The sequence below is a fragment of the Protopterus annectens genome, chromosome 8.part0, assembly GCF_019279795.1.
Source record: "Protopterus annectens isolate FY-2018-M chromosome 8.part0, PAN1.0, whole genome shotgun sequence".
NCBI classification, from domain to species: Eukaryota; Metazoa; Chordata; order Ceratodontiformes; family Protopteridae; genus Protopterus; species Protopterus annectens.
The window spans coordinates 488,946,937-488,964,877 of record NC_056741.1 but is presented as its reverse complement, the minus strand read 5'-3'; the positions used below and the strand labels follow the sequence as shown (position 1 = coordinate 488,964,877).

General features: G+C 38.0%; 1 protein-coding gene across 1 annotated transcript in view; it reads left to right on the top strand.

Annotated features, from left to right (window-relative positions):
• PDZD4 (PDZ domain containing 4) overlaps positions 1–17,941 on the top strand; it is a 671,734-nt gene that overhangs the window by 158,571 nt on the left and 495,222 nt on the right. The window contains exon 3 of the mRNA XM_044080016.1: positions 12,179–12,277. Coding sequence (XP_043935951.1) covers positions 12,179–12,277 — 99 coding nt within the window. The remainder of the gene's footprint in view (positions 1–12,178; positions 12,278–17,941) is intronic.

The following is a 17,941-nucleotide window of genomic DNA, read 5'->3' as shown; positions in this document are numbered from 1 at the left end:
GTTGATAATGTCCAGAATAAGTCTTTCCATGGTCTTGCAGATGAGGCTGGTTAGACTTGTAGTTCCCAGGATCAGTTGATGGTCCCCCTTTGTGCAGGGGGATTGCTGTTGCTGTCCTCCGTTCTGCAGGAACATAGCTGGTTTTCAAGCTATGAATAAACAGAATGCCAAGTGGGTCCACTAAGTCTTGTTTTAGATTGTTTAGTAAACAACCTGGGATATTATTTGGTCCATGTTTTTGGTCTTGGTGAGCGCAGAGAAGACCTGTTCTCTAGAGATACTAGACAGAGGGCTGGTGTCAGATATGCTTTGGGATATGGTAGGTGGGGATGGGGGGGGGGGTGAAGTTTGCCCTGAATTTGTCAGCTGGCAGGTTAGTGATATCTTCTAGTGTAGTATAAGTGATCCCATCTACAACCAGTTCGGCACATTGCTGGGAATTCCCTTTCAGACTTCAGACATAGTTAAAGAAGGCCTTATGATTATCCTTGACTAAGGATGCAATTTTAGCTTCATACTTTGCTTCGGAAGGCTTTACAAGATTTCTGATTTTCCTGTTTAGGCTTAGGAGGGAACTCCTCCTCTACAGAGTGATATCCCTCTTGCTTTTGGACAACAGTTTCTTCCTCTTGTAATATAATCTGTTCATACTTAAAGTTCACCATGGTGGCTTGTTTTTAAGGGAAGACCTGGTTTTCATCTGGTCAGGTACAGCAGAGTTTATGCAGTTGCTTAAGTATTTGTATAGGCCATTTGCGTACACTTCTGCACAGTGATCATTGGTGTCTGTGATTTTGGGTTGTATGAAGCTTTTTTATACCATCACCTAGTACTCTGTAATTAGCTTTAGTGAAGTTTTTTATAATTTTTGTTCCTGTGAGGTGTCATTTCCAGTAGTTATTTCAAAAGAGACTGATTTGTGGTCGGACCTAACCAGGGAGTGCATCACACATGGGGAAGTACAGTGACACACCCCCATGTTGGTGAGTAATACAGCCAGTATATTAGAGCCCCTAGTGACAGTGCATACTATCTGTTCCAGAGCACTCATCTTAACAAAGTCCAGGAAACTCTGGGTGAGCATGTTTTCGCTTGTGTATGTCCCCCTGTCTATGGAAGGATAGTGGAAATCTCCCATGACTAAGGTGTTGGGTTGTATGGTGATGGATTCCAGTAAATCTAGGTAGGCGGTATGCTTATCCTGATTCATGGTGGGGGATTTATAGCAAGCAATGATGTGGTATGGAAATTTCACAGTAGTTAATTGGACATGGAGTACTTTGAGAGAGAGTCATGTTGTTTGACCAATCTCGGAGTATTTGGTTTTAATGAAAATAAATACACCTCCACCTTTGGTTCCTTCACGCTCATTTTGAGGTCTAAATGTGTAAAAGGCATTGTAGCCTTGCATGACCAGGGTGCTCTGAGTGGCCTTGAACCATGTCTCGGTAACGGCACAGATGTCACTATCTGCCAAGGTGAGGAGTGCTTCCAGGGAGTGCAGTTTCGTGTTTAAACTCCTAGCATTAAGCAGCATGACCCTGAGTTTGTGTCGATTAGATTTTGTTACACTGGAAAATTTGTTGTTTTGACATTGCCAAAAAAACGCACTATGAGGGAGACAAGAGCCTTTGACAGTATCTGAAAGCCTAGCGAGACAGGTGCAGACCATCTCTAGCAAAGCAGCGAGGTCTGTCTACCATATCCTCTTAGGCTGACAGATACTAGACCTCCTAAACTGACACCAGAAGCTGAACCAATTGTTGAAGTCAATCATTTTTGTTTATATTGTGGCATCATCCTGGGTGAGGAAAGGATACTGCTTAGACCTAGGGACATACCTCTCTAGGACACATAATCAGAGAGTTCCGTCATGTCTCTCTTCATATAGTCTAGAGTGGTACGTCTCAAATTATTCACTCCAACATGGACTATGGCAGAGTCATAACGGTACCTGTAGTTGAGTGACTTGAGTGTATGCATGATTTGTCAGATCCTGGCACCTGATAGGCAACTAACCGTGACCTTCTCATTGTTCAGTCTGGTGAGGGGGACATCTGTGTGTGTTACTATGGAGTCACCTGTGACCAAGACACTTGATGTGTTTTGCCTTAGGTGCTTATTTGTTGAAACACAGATGTGTGTGTTGATATGTGTAGTGTTTTTTATGCTTAATGGTAAGTGTAGGTAATGTGCATTTGGGAGATCTCTGTTTTTTTGGTAGAGTTTTAGTGAGTACCTCCATTTATGTGTCATGACCTTATTTTGTGTGAGAGGTGAAGTGTGTTGTGAGAGGTGAAGTGTGTTTGCTGACAACCTGTTTAATGCCTAATTTGTTTTTACTTGAGAGATTTGACTCCAATTCCACAGTAAATTTACATCTCTCACATAGGGTGTTAGTTTGCTTTAGGAGGAAATGGTTGTCAGTATACATAAAGCAATTGCTATATTGCCTCAAGATGCCCATATCAATCAAACTGGCAGGAGAAATGAAGGGAAACTGCCCATTCATTATGACAGGATTTTTCTGAATGTGGTATTAGGGAAGGAAGTGGGCTAGCTGGGCTTAGTCACAAACAACAAAAATAAAGCAACAATTCAATAAAGTACAGTTAACAAAGTGTAGTGATGGCTTAAAATATTCTTATTTTTCAGTTTTATTTCCACTGGATGAGTTGAATTTCAGTGCAGATGCACACCAGACCTCTGGCTAAAGCTGCCAAATGTTGAACAGCTCTGGTAGCTGAGCTCAAACCTGCACAAATGTGAGGCTTATATACAGGCAAATTTAAACAGTTTTAACACAACTACCAGTGGGAAAGCCCCAAACTGAGCCTTTCTTCAGCAATCTCCAACTCGGATGGGTCCTGAGCTACACATTTCTGCCACACGGGTGCAGGGAGGCCCTCTTAATGTAACTTGGCTGGTTTAAGAGCACAGTGATACCAAACAATCTAGATTCAGCAGGTCTGAATCTATCCTATACTATGTAAGGCAAGGAAACACAATTTTTAGATGGGAAGGAGTAAGGGAGACTCACTTAAAGGTCAAAGTGAGAGTGTTTATTAGTGTACTATTAGATGACCTGCAGTGGTCCCACCCTCTGCACAAACTGGCAGCAAATTGAGCAGCTGTGAACAGTGGGAGACTATGCAGAGCATTTGCTATAGTGGATTTTAAACTGAAGAGTTTGCTTATATGCAAAAATGGGGAACCACATTTGCATGATGTGCAAACACGAGGTTTCTATACGAGGCAGGATGAAAGACTTTTATAAAGTTAAACCCAATCGGATAAGTTATCGACCAGTAGTTCCCATCTTGGATGGGTTGAATTTAGCTGTCTCACAACAGTGTAAAATACCCTTCCAATGTAAAACAAACAGGCTTTAAACTCAAGTGCACTAACAAATGCTTTACAACAGAGGTAAGAATTCCTACAATATCAGGAATCCTTGGAAATAATTGCACTAACTCTGAGAAATGTGACAACACACAAAAATTTTGCATAACTTAGAAGTATTTTGGCAGACTTTCTCAGAACAGCTTTTGCAGTATCAGAGGAGGTTAGGAAATATAAGAATACTGTTAACAAAACCTAAGAGCAGTACAGTAACAAACAGATGGAGTTTCTTTAACAAGTGCAGGCTAAAAAACAGTGATAAATTCAACAAAATAAATAAATGCAGTACAGAAGTGTTAAATATCAGTGAATCAGTTAGAGCAAGTACAAAAAAATATATACTTATATCAGCTTTGTAGGTCAGATGATTTTAGAAGCAATCCAACTCTTGTATTCACAGGTGTCCAAGCCAGGCACAAGAAAGCTCTGAATAAGTGAGCACACTCTTACAGAAATGTAAGGCTTTTATACGAGCAGGATGAAAGACTTTTATAAAGTTAAACCCTCGGGCCATTTAACTAAAAAGACAATAAGCTAGTGACCTGTGGTTCCCACATTGGATGGACTGAATGTAGCTCTCTGCTCCCATGATAGTGCAAAAGAATCCTTACAAAGTAAAACAAACTGACTTTGAGCTTAAATGTAGTAACAAATGCTTTACAAAAGAAGTAAAAATTCCTGCAATATCAGGAATCTTTGGAAATAAGTTCATTAACCCTGACAGATGTTCAGAACATGCAAAAACTTTGCAAAACTTAGAAATATTTTGGCAGACTCATTCAGAACATCTTTTGCAGTATCAGGGGAGGTTAGGAAATATCAGAATATTGTTAAAACAACTTAACAGCAGTACACTAACAAACAAATGGAGTTTCTTTAACAAGTGCATGCTGAAAAACAGTGATGAATTTAACCAAATAAATAAATAAATGCAACACAGAAGTGTTAAATATCCCTGAAACAGTTAGAGCAAGTACACAAATATACTTATATCAGCTTTGTAGGCCAGATGATTTTAGAAGCAATCCAAGTCTTGTATCACAGTTGTCCAAGTCAGGCAGAAGCATATAATAAATCTTGGTATATTTTGATACTCTATGTTGCTTTTACCACATCTACCTTTCTAAATATTTTTGATGATTTGTTCCCTTTTCTATATTTCTCTAACATAGCCGGCCTTAAGCATAGGCCAACTAGGCGGCCACCTAGGGCGCCAGTCTAGCAGGGGCGCTTTTCCAGTATTTATTTGATGTAGATAGACCAGGATGGGGGCACCAGGTAGTGTGGTGGGGGGCGCCGTGGAGCCCTTTTGCCTAGGGCACCAGTTGACCTAGGGCCGCTCCTGCTAACAATAATACTTCTTGTCTTACTTGCTTTGTAGTTTTCTCTGTTCGATGCTTCCATGGCAGCATTTTACTTGTTTCCGTCCTTTCCTTTGTAACTCCACATTTTGTGGTAGCACTTTGTCTGTTATTAGTTTAGCTGCACAATAATATATTCAATTTATTTCTGTTGTAGCACATGGATTTCTCTTAAAAGCCCTGATTACTATGTTCATCTTCTCATATTTCGGGTCTTACTTACTTTCTGTAATTTCTTTCTTTCTTCTATCTTAATATGTCTACCTATTTCCATTAAATCAAACAGGCATTTTATTAAATCATATTCTTCTGACTGAGAATGTCTGTTTCCTGTGATTAATCTATAGAAAGTTCCAGAAAATTGTCTGTGATATATCCTCTTGAAATGCATCCTGCTTCATCTGCTGCTCCTTCATATGGGTACCGTTTAGCCCATCACTCCGCTTGAGTCATAGTGGCCACTGTTTCCTGCCCCCTCCCTTGCTGTGCAACTCCAACTGGACTTTCATACTGGTCTCTTACAGAAGGCTCCAAATATTGCAAATTTTCTTCAGATGCCTCCTGCTCTAACTGCTGCTCCCTAATCTGGGGACCATAATTCTATCACGCTGTAACATTACCTGTGTTGTATTCTACACACTAAATCCTTCACTCCACAGAAAATCCATAACTTCAGTTTCAATTTGTGTAACTTTTGCCTTACTAATCCTCTTTTTTTCTATCCCCCTTTGTTTTCCTTATTTTATTTATTTATTTATTTATTTGTTTTTTGTATTGTGAAATGTTCCATACCCAAATGCCTTTGCCTGTATTGCTCTTCAAATATCTTTGGACCTGCCTTTTTCTATTGATTAGTTTGGATTTCATGTTTGTATACATATTGCACCATACCAGATCTATTTTTCTTTTTTATGTCCATGATTCTTTTTTTACATCTTTCTTTATATTTTATATCTGTTAGCAGAATGCAAATTGTCATGCTCCATTTGAATCTGTGTTGCTATTCTGTTGACTATATAAATCCTAAATTTGTCTTTCTTAACAACAGTTGCCATGTTTTTGACACATTAAGTTGGACCTGTCTGTTTAAGTACCACTCCAAGCAATTCCATGCATTTAACCTCCTAGTCTACGTTTTCTATAACAGCAGGTGTTGTGTGGACCAAATATAACTTAACATTTCTTGATAAATTATACAGTATTCAGTATTCAAGTGTTCTAGACCCACATACATGTCACAATAACTCTATAGGCCATCAGACTTTGCATCTAAACTCTGCATTTTGTATTTCTGCATTTGTACTGACACATTTATTACCAGATTGAGTCTGAAATGGGTCCACTGTTATGAGTCCACTACTCCAGTACACAAATATAAATGGATAGACAGATAGATGGATAGATAGACACATTCTGCATTTTCTCTTTTCTGTATGCATTTTTGAATGAAAATTTCTGAAAATCCTGTCTTTTATTTAGTTCAGATGATTTATAGCCTGACTTAGACAGTCTCTGCATTCGCTTTCATTAATACTACTCAAATATGATTATCCTAGCACTTGTACAACTACAGGTGAATGATCTAGGTGCTCCATTGTAGGGAGATATAGGAAGACATGTTTGAGCTCTTCCTGCATATATATGTACAAGGCAAAAAGACAGTTGTGTTGAACAGGTGTCTTGTTGTATCCATGAAAGATGCCGCAATTTCAAAACAAAATAATTGGCTTCAGCAATTGGCTAATTAACTGGTATCATTCCAGGGGGTCCATTGTTTGTCAGCATGTGAGGTACTGATTGCATTTTTCACCAGTGATAGCCTGTGTCTCTCTTCAATGCTTCAACATATTGGATACAACTTTTTTTTTTTTTTTTTTTGCATTCATGGTGCCTTTTTTAGGCATGATGCTTCTTTTGGACACTCTAGCTCTGCAAATTCCAACCCAGCTTACATTAAAGTGGCACTGCTCAGTGTTAGGAGTCAAACAAAAGCAAACGCATTGTATTATCATGATGATTTCATTGTACTTGAACACATACATAAAAGTCTAATTACTGAAACTTGGTTTAAGTATGTTGATGATATTATTCCCATATTAGGGTGCTGCCCCTGTAACTTGTTCAGACCTTCTAGAGTGGTGGGGGAGTGCATGTATTTATCTGCCTCCCATTACCTCTGGCTAGAATCCTGATGACACCAATTTGAAACTCCAGTATTACTTAGTCTTACTACATAAAACAAATTTCCCCATCATTGCTAACTGTCGATCCCTATAACTGTCGCTGTAAGATGAATTCTGTACCTATTTATCACAATAGAATAATCTTAGGTGACTTTAACTGCTTATCAATTAACTGGCGATCTTAAACAAGAAGAAACAGATATACCCAGTGGTTCTACAGTGTTTTTCTTTACAGTATCCCTTAATCAAATAGTCTTGGTTTCCACCACATGTGGCAACATACTTGACCTTGTTCTTACAAAGATTACCCATGCCTCAGTCCTTGTTAATGTCATTCCCTTCCCCTTATCATGTCTGACTCTGAAACTATCAACTTCTTCTCCAAAACTAATACCAGTCTTTTCACTAACTGTGCTATATTCATAGATTTTTCCAAAGACAGCCTGATAAACCTTTTTGAGTCCCTAATGATTCCTCACTCTACTGACTCTGTCACTAAGGCCTCTACAAATACATCTGGTTCTAGCCTCTGCCAGTGGTATTAAGAGATAAATTCATGACTATTGCCCAAGTTACCCGAGTGTGAATATTGGTTGGGGTGACTGATGGCACAGGCAGGATAGGCATACCCATCTTCCCGTGTCTGAATATTGGTTGGGGTGACTGATGGCACAGGCAGGCAGGATAGGCATTCCTGTCCAGGAGGAGGTGAGAGGTGTGCATCCTGCTAATGTTAAACTCCTTGTAGAAATGAGGGTCTGAGCAATGCTGGTGACCATTGCTTGTCCCTCACTTGGGGCATTAGTAACGTCTGCAAGGGGTGGGGAATTAAACAAAAAAAAATAATACTCATAAGCAGCAGTATGGTGCTGTCCCAGATGTCGCAAGTGGAATGACCTGTTCTGATACAGAAGCCATAATCATAGATGACAAATTCGGTTCCATTTTCACTTCTCCTTCTCACCCATATGTTTCCTTCCTTGAGTCATTAAACCCTCATTCTCCCAAAAATCACTGTCAACTAAATCTATAAGCTATATACAAAGCCAAAGCCAATTGATTTAAAGGCTCAGACATATAATAGGCTGTCTCCTAGTCAGTACCAAGAAGAGCTTTGCTAAACTCCTCCTAATCCTTGCTAACTGCAGTCTCTTTACGGGGTATGTGCCTGAGCACTGAAGAACAACTATCATGGTGCCACTGTATAAGGGTGGCTTTACCATCAAATCTGTAAACTATTATCCAGTTAGCAGTACCAGCATCATCTGTGAAAGCATGGCACATACCATGGTCAGGGTCATATATAATGAAATTGGTTGCCTATAAGCATCTGACCCTATGCAATTCATCTTCTGGAAAGGTTGATCCAGTGACCTTAACCTGGATGATTTCTTTGAAAATATAATACCTGCCATCAGAAAAGGTCATTTTATCCATACTGCCTACCTGGACCTCACTGAAATATTTGATACGATTCTCCATGCTAGTATTACTAACAAAGTCTCTAGTCTAAACATAAAGTCCTACATCATTGGTTGAGTTTCAGATTTGCTCTACAAAAAAAAAATGCACACAGAAAGTGATGGTGGTAACTTCTTATCTAAAAGGCATATCATTGGTGGTGTTCCTTACACCTGTGTCCTGGCAGTTATTTTTATAATACGTAAGCAGATAGCAATGGTCCTTGGGCTAACAGAGTTTGCTGATGAATGCAAACTGGGTGCTATTTTTGACTCCTCCATGACTACTTATATCCTCTAATAAAAGCTTGCCAAAACTAACACTTTTAAGTTATCTGTCCTACTGATTACCATATAAACAGTAATCAGAGATTTAGGTACCTTCATTGACAGTCAACTATCCTTCAGTCATCATGTTCAGGTGCGGTTAGGAAATCGTTTTACATTGTTCAGTCAATCACTAAAGGTGTATTATGCAGGTCCAGGAATGTTATAACCTCCCTTTTGTTATTGTGTTATCAGGCCAGTCATAGTTTGGAGCACATGTCTTCAAATATCTTGCCAAACTAGAAAGACCACATTGTCTAACTCAAGTAAAAAGAAAATAAATAAATAAACAAACAAATAAATAAATAAAAATGGGGAAGAATTACTATATTAACCCAGACAGACCTCACTTTTCTTTATCTCATACCATCTCCAATGTGGTAATCAAAGACTTACCTTCTGGGCTATGTAAGATCCTCTCCTTCACCTCAGAAAAACTAACAATACTAAAACCTCTCACTCTATAGCTTTCAGGCTTCATTGCAACATTAATGAGAACTCATAGAGAAATAGGTACTTCACGCAAAGCCTCCCCTACATATAAAGCAATCTTCCCCTTCCATATCAATCAAAGGAACACATTGGTCTTGTTCACGTTCTGCCTCGATGACTGGATGGGTACCTATGCTTCTTAGGTAAGCGGTAACAGCTTCAATAAGTGAGAAAGCAATTTACCAAATAAACTCTCAAAGTTCCTGACAAAGTTTTCATCTTCGCCCAGACTGTCTGTCTAGTAAGAACCTATGAACACATAGACCTAAACATTCTACTCAACTATCACCTAAATTGTTCTGTCTGCCTGTATGAACATGGAAACTGTCCTCTTGCATATTGTCACCAAACTGCATCACAGAAGTGTTGCCTGTGTCTTCATTGTAGATGTCCACTGTACCTTCTTCTGACATTATGTCAAATGATGACCTAATTCTGGCACTGTGTTGAATCTGCAGCAATTAAGACAGTAACAATTCATACAACAGGCCAATGCATGTAGGCACTTTGAAATACAAGACACAGAGACAGAGCTTCTTTTTTACTAAACCTTTACTCATAAACTTTATGAACATCTGGCTATGCTCCTGTAACCCCCCAGGATAAACAACAATTCAACAACCTGTCTCCACCTCATAGACATTACACCCTCAACTTAAAAACTCTTATGCTCACACTCACTTGGCTCAACATCACTACTTCACTATCATTAACTCTATAAAAATCGTGACTAGCATTTTTGTTTCAAACTACGTAGAACTATATAGTAAAACTGAATGCCCTTAGAGCCAGGGGCTGTATTACATCTGCTACCTAACAGACAATCTAGCCTCTCTCTCTCTTACACTACCTATTCAATATACTCCTGCACTATTCCACTGTACTCCAGTCCTACTATAATGTTCATTGCAGAAGCTACATGAAAGCATGTACTCCGGTTGTTCATTTTTTTCCATGTACCATTGCATTTCTCCTTCATTTTTCTATGTGTTATGCTATGTTCTATTGCATTTCATATTTATTCTATTTTAATTAATAATTGCATCGTAGGGTTTGTATGTTATTCTCATGTGATTTACGATTCTATTTGGACATTGTGTATTAATTGGAGCTTTTCTGCCCAGGCGTCTGCTGGAAAAGGACCTGTGTCCAGCCGGACTTTCCCGGTAAAAAAATGTAAAATAAAATAAATAAATAAAATAAATAAGCAATGAACCACTCTGTTTCATAATTCACATCTTATATTACTTTTAACTTTTAAATCCATGCTAATTTGCATATCCATTTGGAAGAAGTTTTGATTACTGATGTTAAAACTGGCAAAAATGACATGTTTCATAAAATGTGGACTTTGAATTTTTAAGAACTCCATATGTCCCAACATTATTTACCCATATACATCTTCTCTAAATATATATATATATATATATATTTATATATATATATATATATATATATATATATATATATATATATATATACAATAACAAGGTAAATTTATGACAGAAGAAATTGTATGAAGGGCTTAATATAGCAGGTAAATCAAGCTGAAATGCTAACATTTTCTCGTTTTACCATTTTACTACCCCCAATTGTAATATGATGCTGTATGTCTCTTTGTTTCATAGAATACACAGCTTGATGTAATCCATTGTACTTATACAGGAATATGCCCTCACTTATCTTCAAGGCTACAATCACATTCTGTCTTCTTAAATTGTTGGATGTTAACCCTTACATATTTTGTCAGCTGCTATTGAATTAGTTCAGTCTTTACTATTATGGTGACAAACCTCCAATGATGTATTTCAGTTTTTCAGTATGGACTCTTACGATTATGGTACCAATCTTTGAAACTCTGCTATAGGCTTTAGAAATGCAGTACAAAAAAAGATAGCATTTAGCATGAATGTACAATGTCTGCTATTATCTTCTTAGTTCTATTGCAACTGATTCTGTCTGTTGGAAGGTTAGTCTATTGTCAGCCATTATGGAAAATCTTTCTGGACATGTACCATCTCTATTTCTTTTGCACTGCCACATCTGTAGGTTTTATTCCCTTTAATTTTTCAGTATGACATAACTCCATTCTCTCACTTGTTTGTCAAGTAACCATTCACAGTTGGCAGTTCCTTCATTTTATTTATTTATTCAGCCATGCATATTTAATTAGTCATATCTGGATCATTTTCAATGTGCTATTTTTACATCATCTCAATGATATAAAATATGAATTCTGTTGTGCCACTATAACAAACAGGTAGATGCATAAATGCAGCATTAGTATTTTGTTCCAATGATCTGTGTGGATGACTGGAAATCCCACCTGTTTTCACAGGTATATCATTACATGAGGCTTGAGGGCTTTGAAGAATGGCTAAAACATGTTTCTTAAATATCCTCTGTATGGACCAAAGACCCTCATCAAACTGGCTGATGAAGGAGAAATTATATAGGTATAGGAAAGTGCATTGTTGTGACAATGAAGATATACAGATTTTGACATGTATCGGCCAACAAGGAAAGCAAATTAAAAAAAAAAAAAGAAAAAGCAGCACAATTCTTCTGAAAACATGAGGGGGAAAATACCGTTTTCAATTTGCTTAGATTAATAAAAAAAGATGGTTGTGTACAATCATAAAACTCCATTCAGTCTACCTGAAGATGTTAGCAGATAAAGCAACTGCCAGGAATGAACAAGGGAAAGTAGGTAAAGTTAATATAAAAAAACACTGAGGAAATATAGAAAGGACATTCCCCACGATACAGCAATGCAAACCGTCAATGATATAGTATATTTCTGATTTTAATATATCTACTTTTCTAGGTTTCATCACTTGCATACTGGAAGAGAAGCATTCCATTTGGTAGTGGGGTTAGCGAATATTCTAGAATATTCTAGAAAGTTCTAGAATATATAGCATAATGTTTTTTTTTTTTTCCTTTTATTCAGGAGGTGGAGCTGTATAAGCCAAGCCACAAGGAAAAGCTGGGACTGACAGTGTGTTACCGGACAGATGATGAAGAAGATTTGGGAATTTATGTTGGAGAGGTATGAAATGCTAGAGTGTCATTCATTTCTAATAGCGCATCAACAAGAGCATTCATTTATACAAAGATACTGCCAGACTGTGATGGAGTGAGAAAGCTGAAAGATTATTAAATCACTGTTGGAACATAAATTTGTACCAAGATTTTTTCAACAAAATCCAAAACTTAATAATAAAAGCTGAATAGTTACAATGTCAAACCAAGAAAACTGAATTCATATAATTCTGGAAACCGCTCTAAGCAATGTGGATTATTAGGAAATGCACCATATTAAGCGATCTGTGTAGTCTCATCTGTTAGGTATGTTAAAATACTGAATTTGAGTTAAAACCCACAGACTACAATGCAGTGAAAAATAAAAGAAAATGTATTCACTGTACTACATCTGTGTATAGAGCTGCAGGGTTCCATCAATTTATAATATTTCTTAGTAGAGATATAGTATCATGTTGTTATATAGGACACTTTAAAAATACAAGAGGTATTAGGACACAATGTAAGTAGTGTAAACAAATGCAAATAAAGTGCAGACATGCCATCAGTCCCATCATCAGAAGATGCAGTTAAAGGAGTACCTGCTTTTGTAGCAAAGTCAAGTACCCCCTTTAATCCATGGTAGTGAAACCTTAGAGTAGCTCCCTTTTGTATGCCAGGTGGGCACTTCCCCTATTCCTAAATATTGTTAGTTTACATTTCCTGTGTCTTGCATATTTTTTGCACATGTATTTGTATATTATTTAATGTTTAACTTACCATTCTTCTTTTGGGTTTTGTAGCTTTTGGCATTTAGTGATGATTGCTTCATAATTAAGTGTTTAATGCATTGTACATACGTCATGTTTTCAGCTAATGTTTAATTTGAGGCAATGTAAAAAATTAAAATCATAATGAAGAGTACAAGGTGGTTTCCTGTGAGGATCTCCAATACCATGGATACGTCATTCGAAGCTCCTTACTGATTGCATGACTTTTTGTAGAAAAAAGGAAAAGTATCCCCCATTGAAGAAAATGGAACAGAGATCTTAATAAAGGGTTGAACAAATATAGATGAAATCAACAAAAATGTTATGACCTGGCAGAGGACCTCAAAGACATATAAAACATTGAGGAACAGGTATCCAGGTATACATAATTCCTCAATGAAACCTTTGATGGCCAAAAAAGCAATTAACCAGAGAAAGCTAAGAGTATAAAGAAAAGATGCTAAGAACTTAGTGCAGAAAATAACGTGTATGTAAAGACTGAAAATTATTAAGGGTGAAATAGAAAAGCTGAAGGATGAGATATGTGTTGTCAGGAAAACATATCCTGATCCATCAGAACACACACACACACACACACACACACACACACACACACACACACACACACACACACACTCACACACACACACACACACACACACACACACACACGCACACACACACACACACACACACACAGACATGCACACACTCAGATAGTTGCACCACAAGTAACAGCATGACTCAATCATAGTCCATAAGGGTGTATATGACCTGAGACATACTGCTTATTACTGTATGAAGAGAGGCATGATGGAGCCGAGGCCGTATAAGCCTATTGTTGAGCAGCATTCTGCCTTCTCAAAGGATGATGCCGCAGTATAAACACAACATAACTGGCTATGTTTGTGGTGTCAGTTAAAGGAGGTTACAGTATTTGAAAATTTGGAAGGAGATGGATGACACATCACACTTAACAGGGGTGGTGTGCACCTGTCCACTCTAGATTTAATTTATTGGCTAAAATGTTGTCCTTCCCCCATACTGCCTTTTTTAGTTATTGCCAACCTGTTAAATCTTCTGACATAGCAAAATCAACCAAGAAAATGTAAAGGTCGTACTGCTCAATGCTAGGGATCTAAGCAAGAAACTCCACTGCCTGCAAGCTGTACTCAACGTGGAAAATGTAGATGTTTGTGTAGTTACTGAGATGTGTTTCAAACATGCTGAGTACACCCAGGCAGTGCAGGGCTATAATGCCTTCCACACATTTAGACCACTCACTGCAATGGAAATCACAAAATGTGTCTCTGTTTACATCAAAAATAAAGACATCTTGAGGCTGGTCAGTCAGTATGATGAACTTGAGCTTCTCCACATCCAAATTGCCATAGGTACATTCCTATACTGTATCTCTGCAAGCTGCAGACTCATACTTAAATGTACTTGACACTCTCTTCATTCAATCCAGTAACATATTCATGGGTGACTGGGAATCTTACTCAACCCATATTATGTAGGCCCGGAGATTCATGGTTTCATAAACAAACAATAACACCCTGGACTGGCTAGTCCTTTCTCTAACTAGAGGTACAAACATCCATTACCTGGTTGTCACACAATAGGAGAATACCATACACTCCCTAGAATAACTTCCTCACTGTTCAGGTTGTACCATAAAGCTGTGTCTTTTGAAATACAAATAAAACCTGGGACTCCTGCTAACCTTGGAACTTTCAGGAATCATTCTAAGGAAACATCCTACTATTAAGTGACACTCTGGCAACATTTCATACCCTCTCATATGCTGACAGCACCACTTCCTATGCAGAATTGTTCATGGATACCTTGTATAACTGTATTAACAGCTGCAAAGAGACAGCTATACCTACCCAGAACAAGCCCAGGATGAACGCAGAAAAATAAGCCAACTTGGTGGAATCCCAAAATCAATAGGTAGTATATAAAAAGAAATTAATTATGGCAAAAATTAGGAGAAGCAATGCCCAGCAAGGTAATAACTCCCTCATCAACCTTAACAAGTGACACAGAGGGTAATTAAGCCTACCAAAGCCAAATCTGAAGCAAAGTTAGCCTGCCAGGCCAAAGTCAATCACAAAACTTTGTTCAGCTATGCCAGCAACCTCAAAGTCAATACACAACAATGCACCAAATGTATTGCAAATGTTCCTAGCTGTACTGAGATGAATGATATAGCAAATCTACATCCTGACCAATTTAGTTCTAATTTACCTCCCCCTCCCCCACATATGCCCCTCAGGAGATGCCTGAAACCATAACTCTCCCAGCTATCAGTAGGGGACAAGTTCTCAAGGCAATCTCCAAGATCAAGGCCACTGCTTTGATGAGCCCAGACAATATCCTAGGATGCCTGCTTAAGAACACGAAATGTGAACTACCAAGCCCACTAGAATCACTATTTAACAGCAGCCTTCAAACTGTCATCATGCCAAATGAATGGATGACTGCAATGGTGGACTAGCCACAGACTGAGGAACCATCAACCCATAAACATGATTAGTCTAATATGTAAAGATATAGAAAGAATAATCATGGATATGGTAAATGAAAACAGAAGAAGCCTTTAAACATTGCATTCAACTCAGGGTGGGTTCGTCAAGGGCAGGTAATTCCTACTCAACTTGGTGGACTTCTTTGTGAAGGCCACCAAAGCAATGGATGAAGATAAAATGGTGCATATTGCCTGCCCTAACCTGGCCAAGGCATTTGGCACAATAACCCACTCGGGCATTGTACATATCTCACTAAAATAGGTATAAACCCTATATCGCTGAATGGATAATGAGCTGTCTCGTAGATAAGACCAAAGAAGTTAAAGAAGGGGGAGTCTACCTCCACAAAAAGATTGCAAATGCTTGACCATTCATGTCTAAGTCACATTTTCCCCTCAGAAAACCTATGGGGACAATACCCATCTAATATTATTGGGTGGCATGACTAGGCTTAAAAAGGCCCTATAGGGTCAATAACCTAGTATTTTACTATGGTAATATGATACTTTAAAGAAGGTTAAACTTGCAACTAATGGAAGTTTCTGAATATATGAGGGTGGAAAACTGTACTCTTTCTTTATGAGTGATTGTTGAAGCACTAGAATCCTCCAATCCCAGGTGACATGGATCCAGAGATTGAAAGGATACGTGGAACAAGAAAGAAAGCACGGTCAGTAGGCAAACCAAGTCATGTGTTATGCAATCCTCACTCCTGTGTTACAACCACTCTTATAAAGAAGGAGTACAGATTAAATGCATGCTTGACTGCTGCTCAAAAAGCTGAGGAGGAGTGTAGTCACTAAGTTAAGAGTATCCAGTATAATTAATTATTAATAATGACAGACATCAGGCGCTATTAAAAAAGCCCAGGAGAAGCTTAGTAAATAATTGAGAGACAGAGAGAGAGAGCGGAAAAGGGAGAGTTGGACAGACAGACAGAGTTAAACAGGAAGTGGGGAGGGTCAAAAGCTGTAACACAAAAAAAAACATGGAACAGAATGACTGTACATATAGAAAAGACAATGTCATAATACACAGAAGTAGAAACCACGAGACACAAAAGATAAGCCAGACTCCACACAGGATGTGCCCTTAGCAGATGGGAAAGGCAGCAGTCAAAAGCTACAACATTGGAAGCCTACGCCTGTAAAACTGCAAGCATAATAATATGCAGGGCCTGAAAAACCTACAAACTGCTGTAAGGAGGCAACAGTGCTACAAAGGTAGACACGTATAATTCAGACACAGCAAGCAGCACTACAGGGGAGGCCAGGCAAATAGAATGCACCATGGCAGAAGCCAGAAACAGTTGAGCAGACTTGTCAAGGGAGGAGGAGAAATAAAGCATTAGAATACTGAAGACTGTATTGTGGCATGAAGCAGGATCAGAGAGTAGAAAGAGACCAGAAGTAGGAAACAGGCATATGAACTGATCCAAAGCTGCATTATGAGGTCAAATAAAAGACAATATAAAATGCAAAACTACAAAACAAGAAAATGGGGAATACCACGAGGACTGGAAACTGTACAGACTATTTAACACGTGTCAAAGTCAAAGTAAACTATATTGTCATTCAGATCAACAAATGTAATATATTACTCGATGAAATTGTCATTGCTTCAGGCTTTTGTGCATTGAAAAACAGTTTTCACAAGAGGGTGAAGGAAGCATATAACAGAAGAAATTCTAGGCATTACAGATATAAATACACACACAGATAACTTACCCACCACCATATTAAAGACAGGCTAGAAGTATAGTATAATTCACAGTTCCCATACTTGTGCAAGTAATAATTTAGTGCAAATTGCCTAACTTAGATAAATAACATAATTTAATTCTGCGACAGTAAAGACAATCATATTGCAGAAATAGTAAATATATAAATAAGTAAATAAAGAAAATAGACAATATATAAATATATAATATTAATATAATATTTAAATATATAAATTTATAAGTATATAAATATATAAATATGCGATATAAGTACATAAAATAAATAGTAGTATAAATAGTGTATAAATATATACGTATAGTAATGTCTTTCAGCTTTTCCAGGTTAGGGGTCGTCACAGCGGAACTCTGGTCCGCTTATGATTGGCAGTAGATTTTTACAGTGCTGAGGTGTCAGCCCGATGCCCAACCTTCAAAGAAGGCACGCCCATTCATGCACGCACCTACCTGCATGTCTTTAATGTCACTCGACTGTGGGGAGCACATGCAGACTCCACACAGAAGGTGCTTCAGCCGAAAAACGAACCAGAGAAACTCTTGCTGTGAGGCGATAATGCTAACCGCTGCACCACCGCAGCCTATATAAATATATACGTATACAATATAAAGTAAATAGACGGTAAAGATAATCATATTGTGATCACTAATAG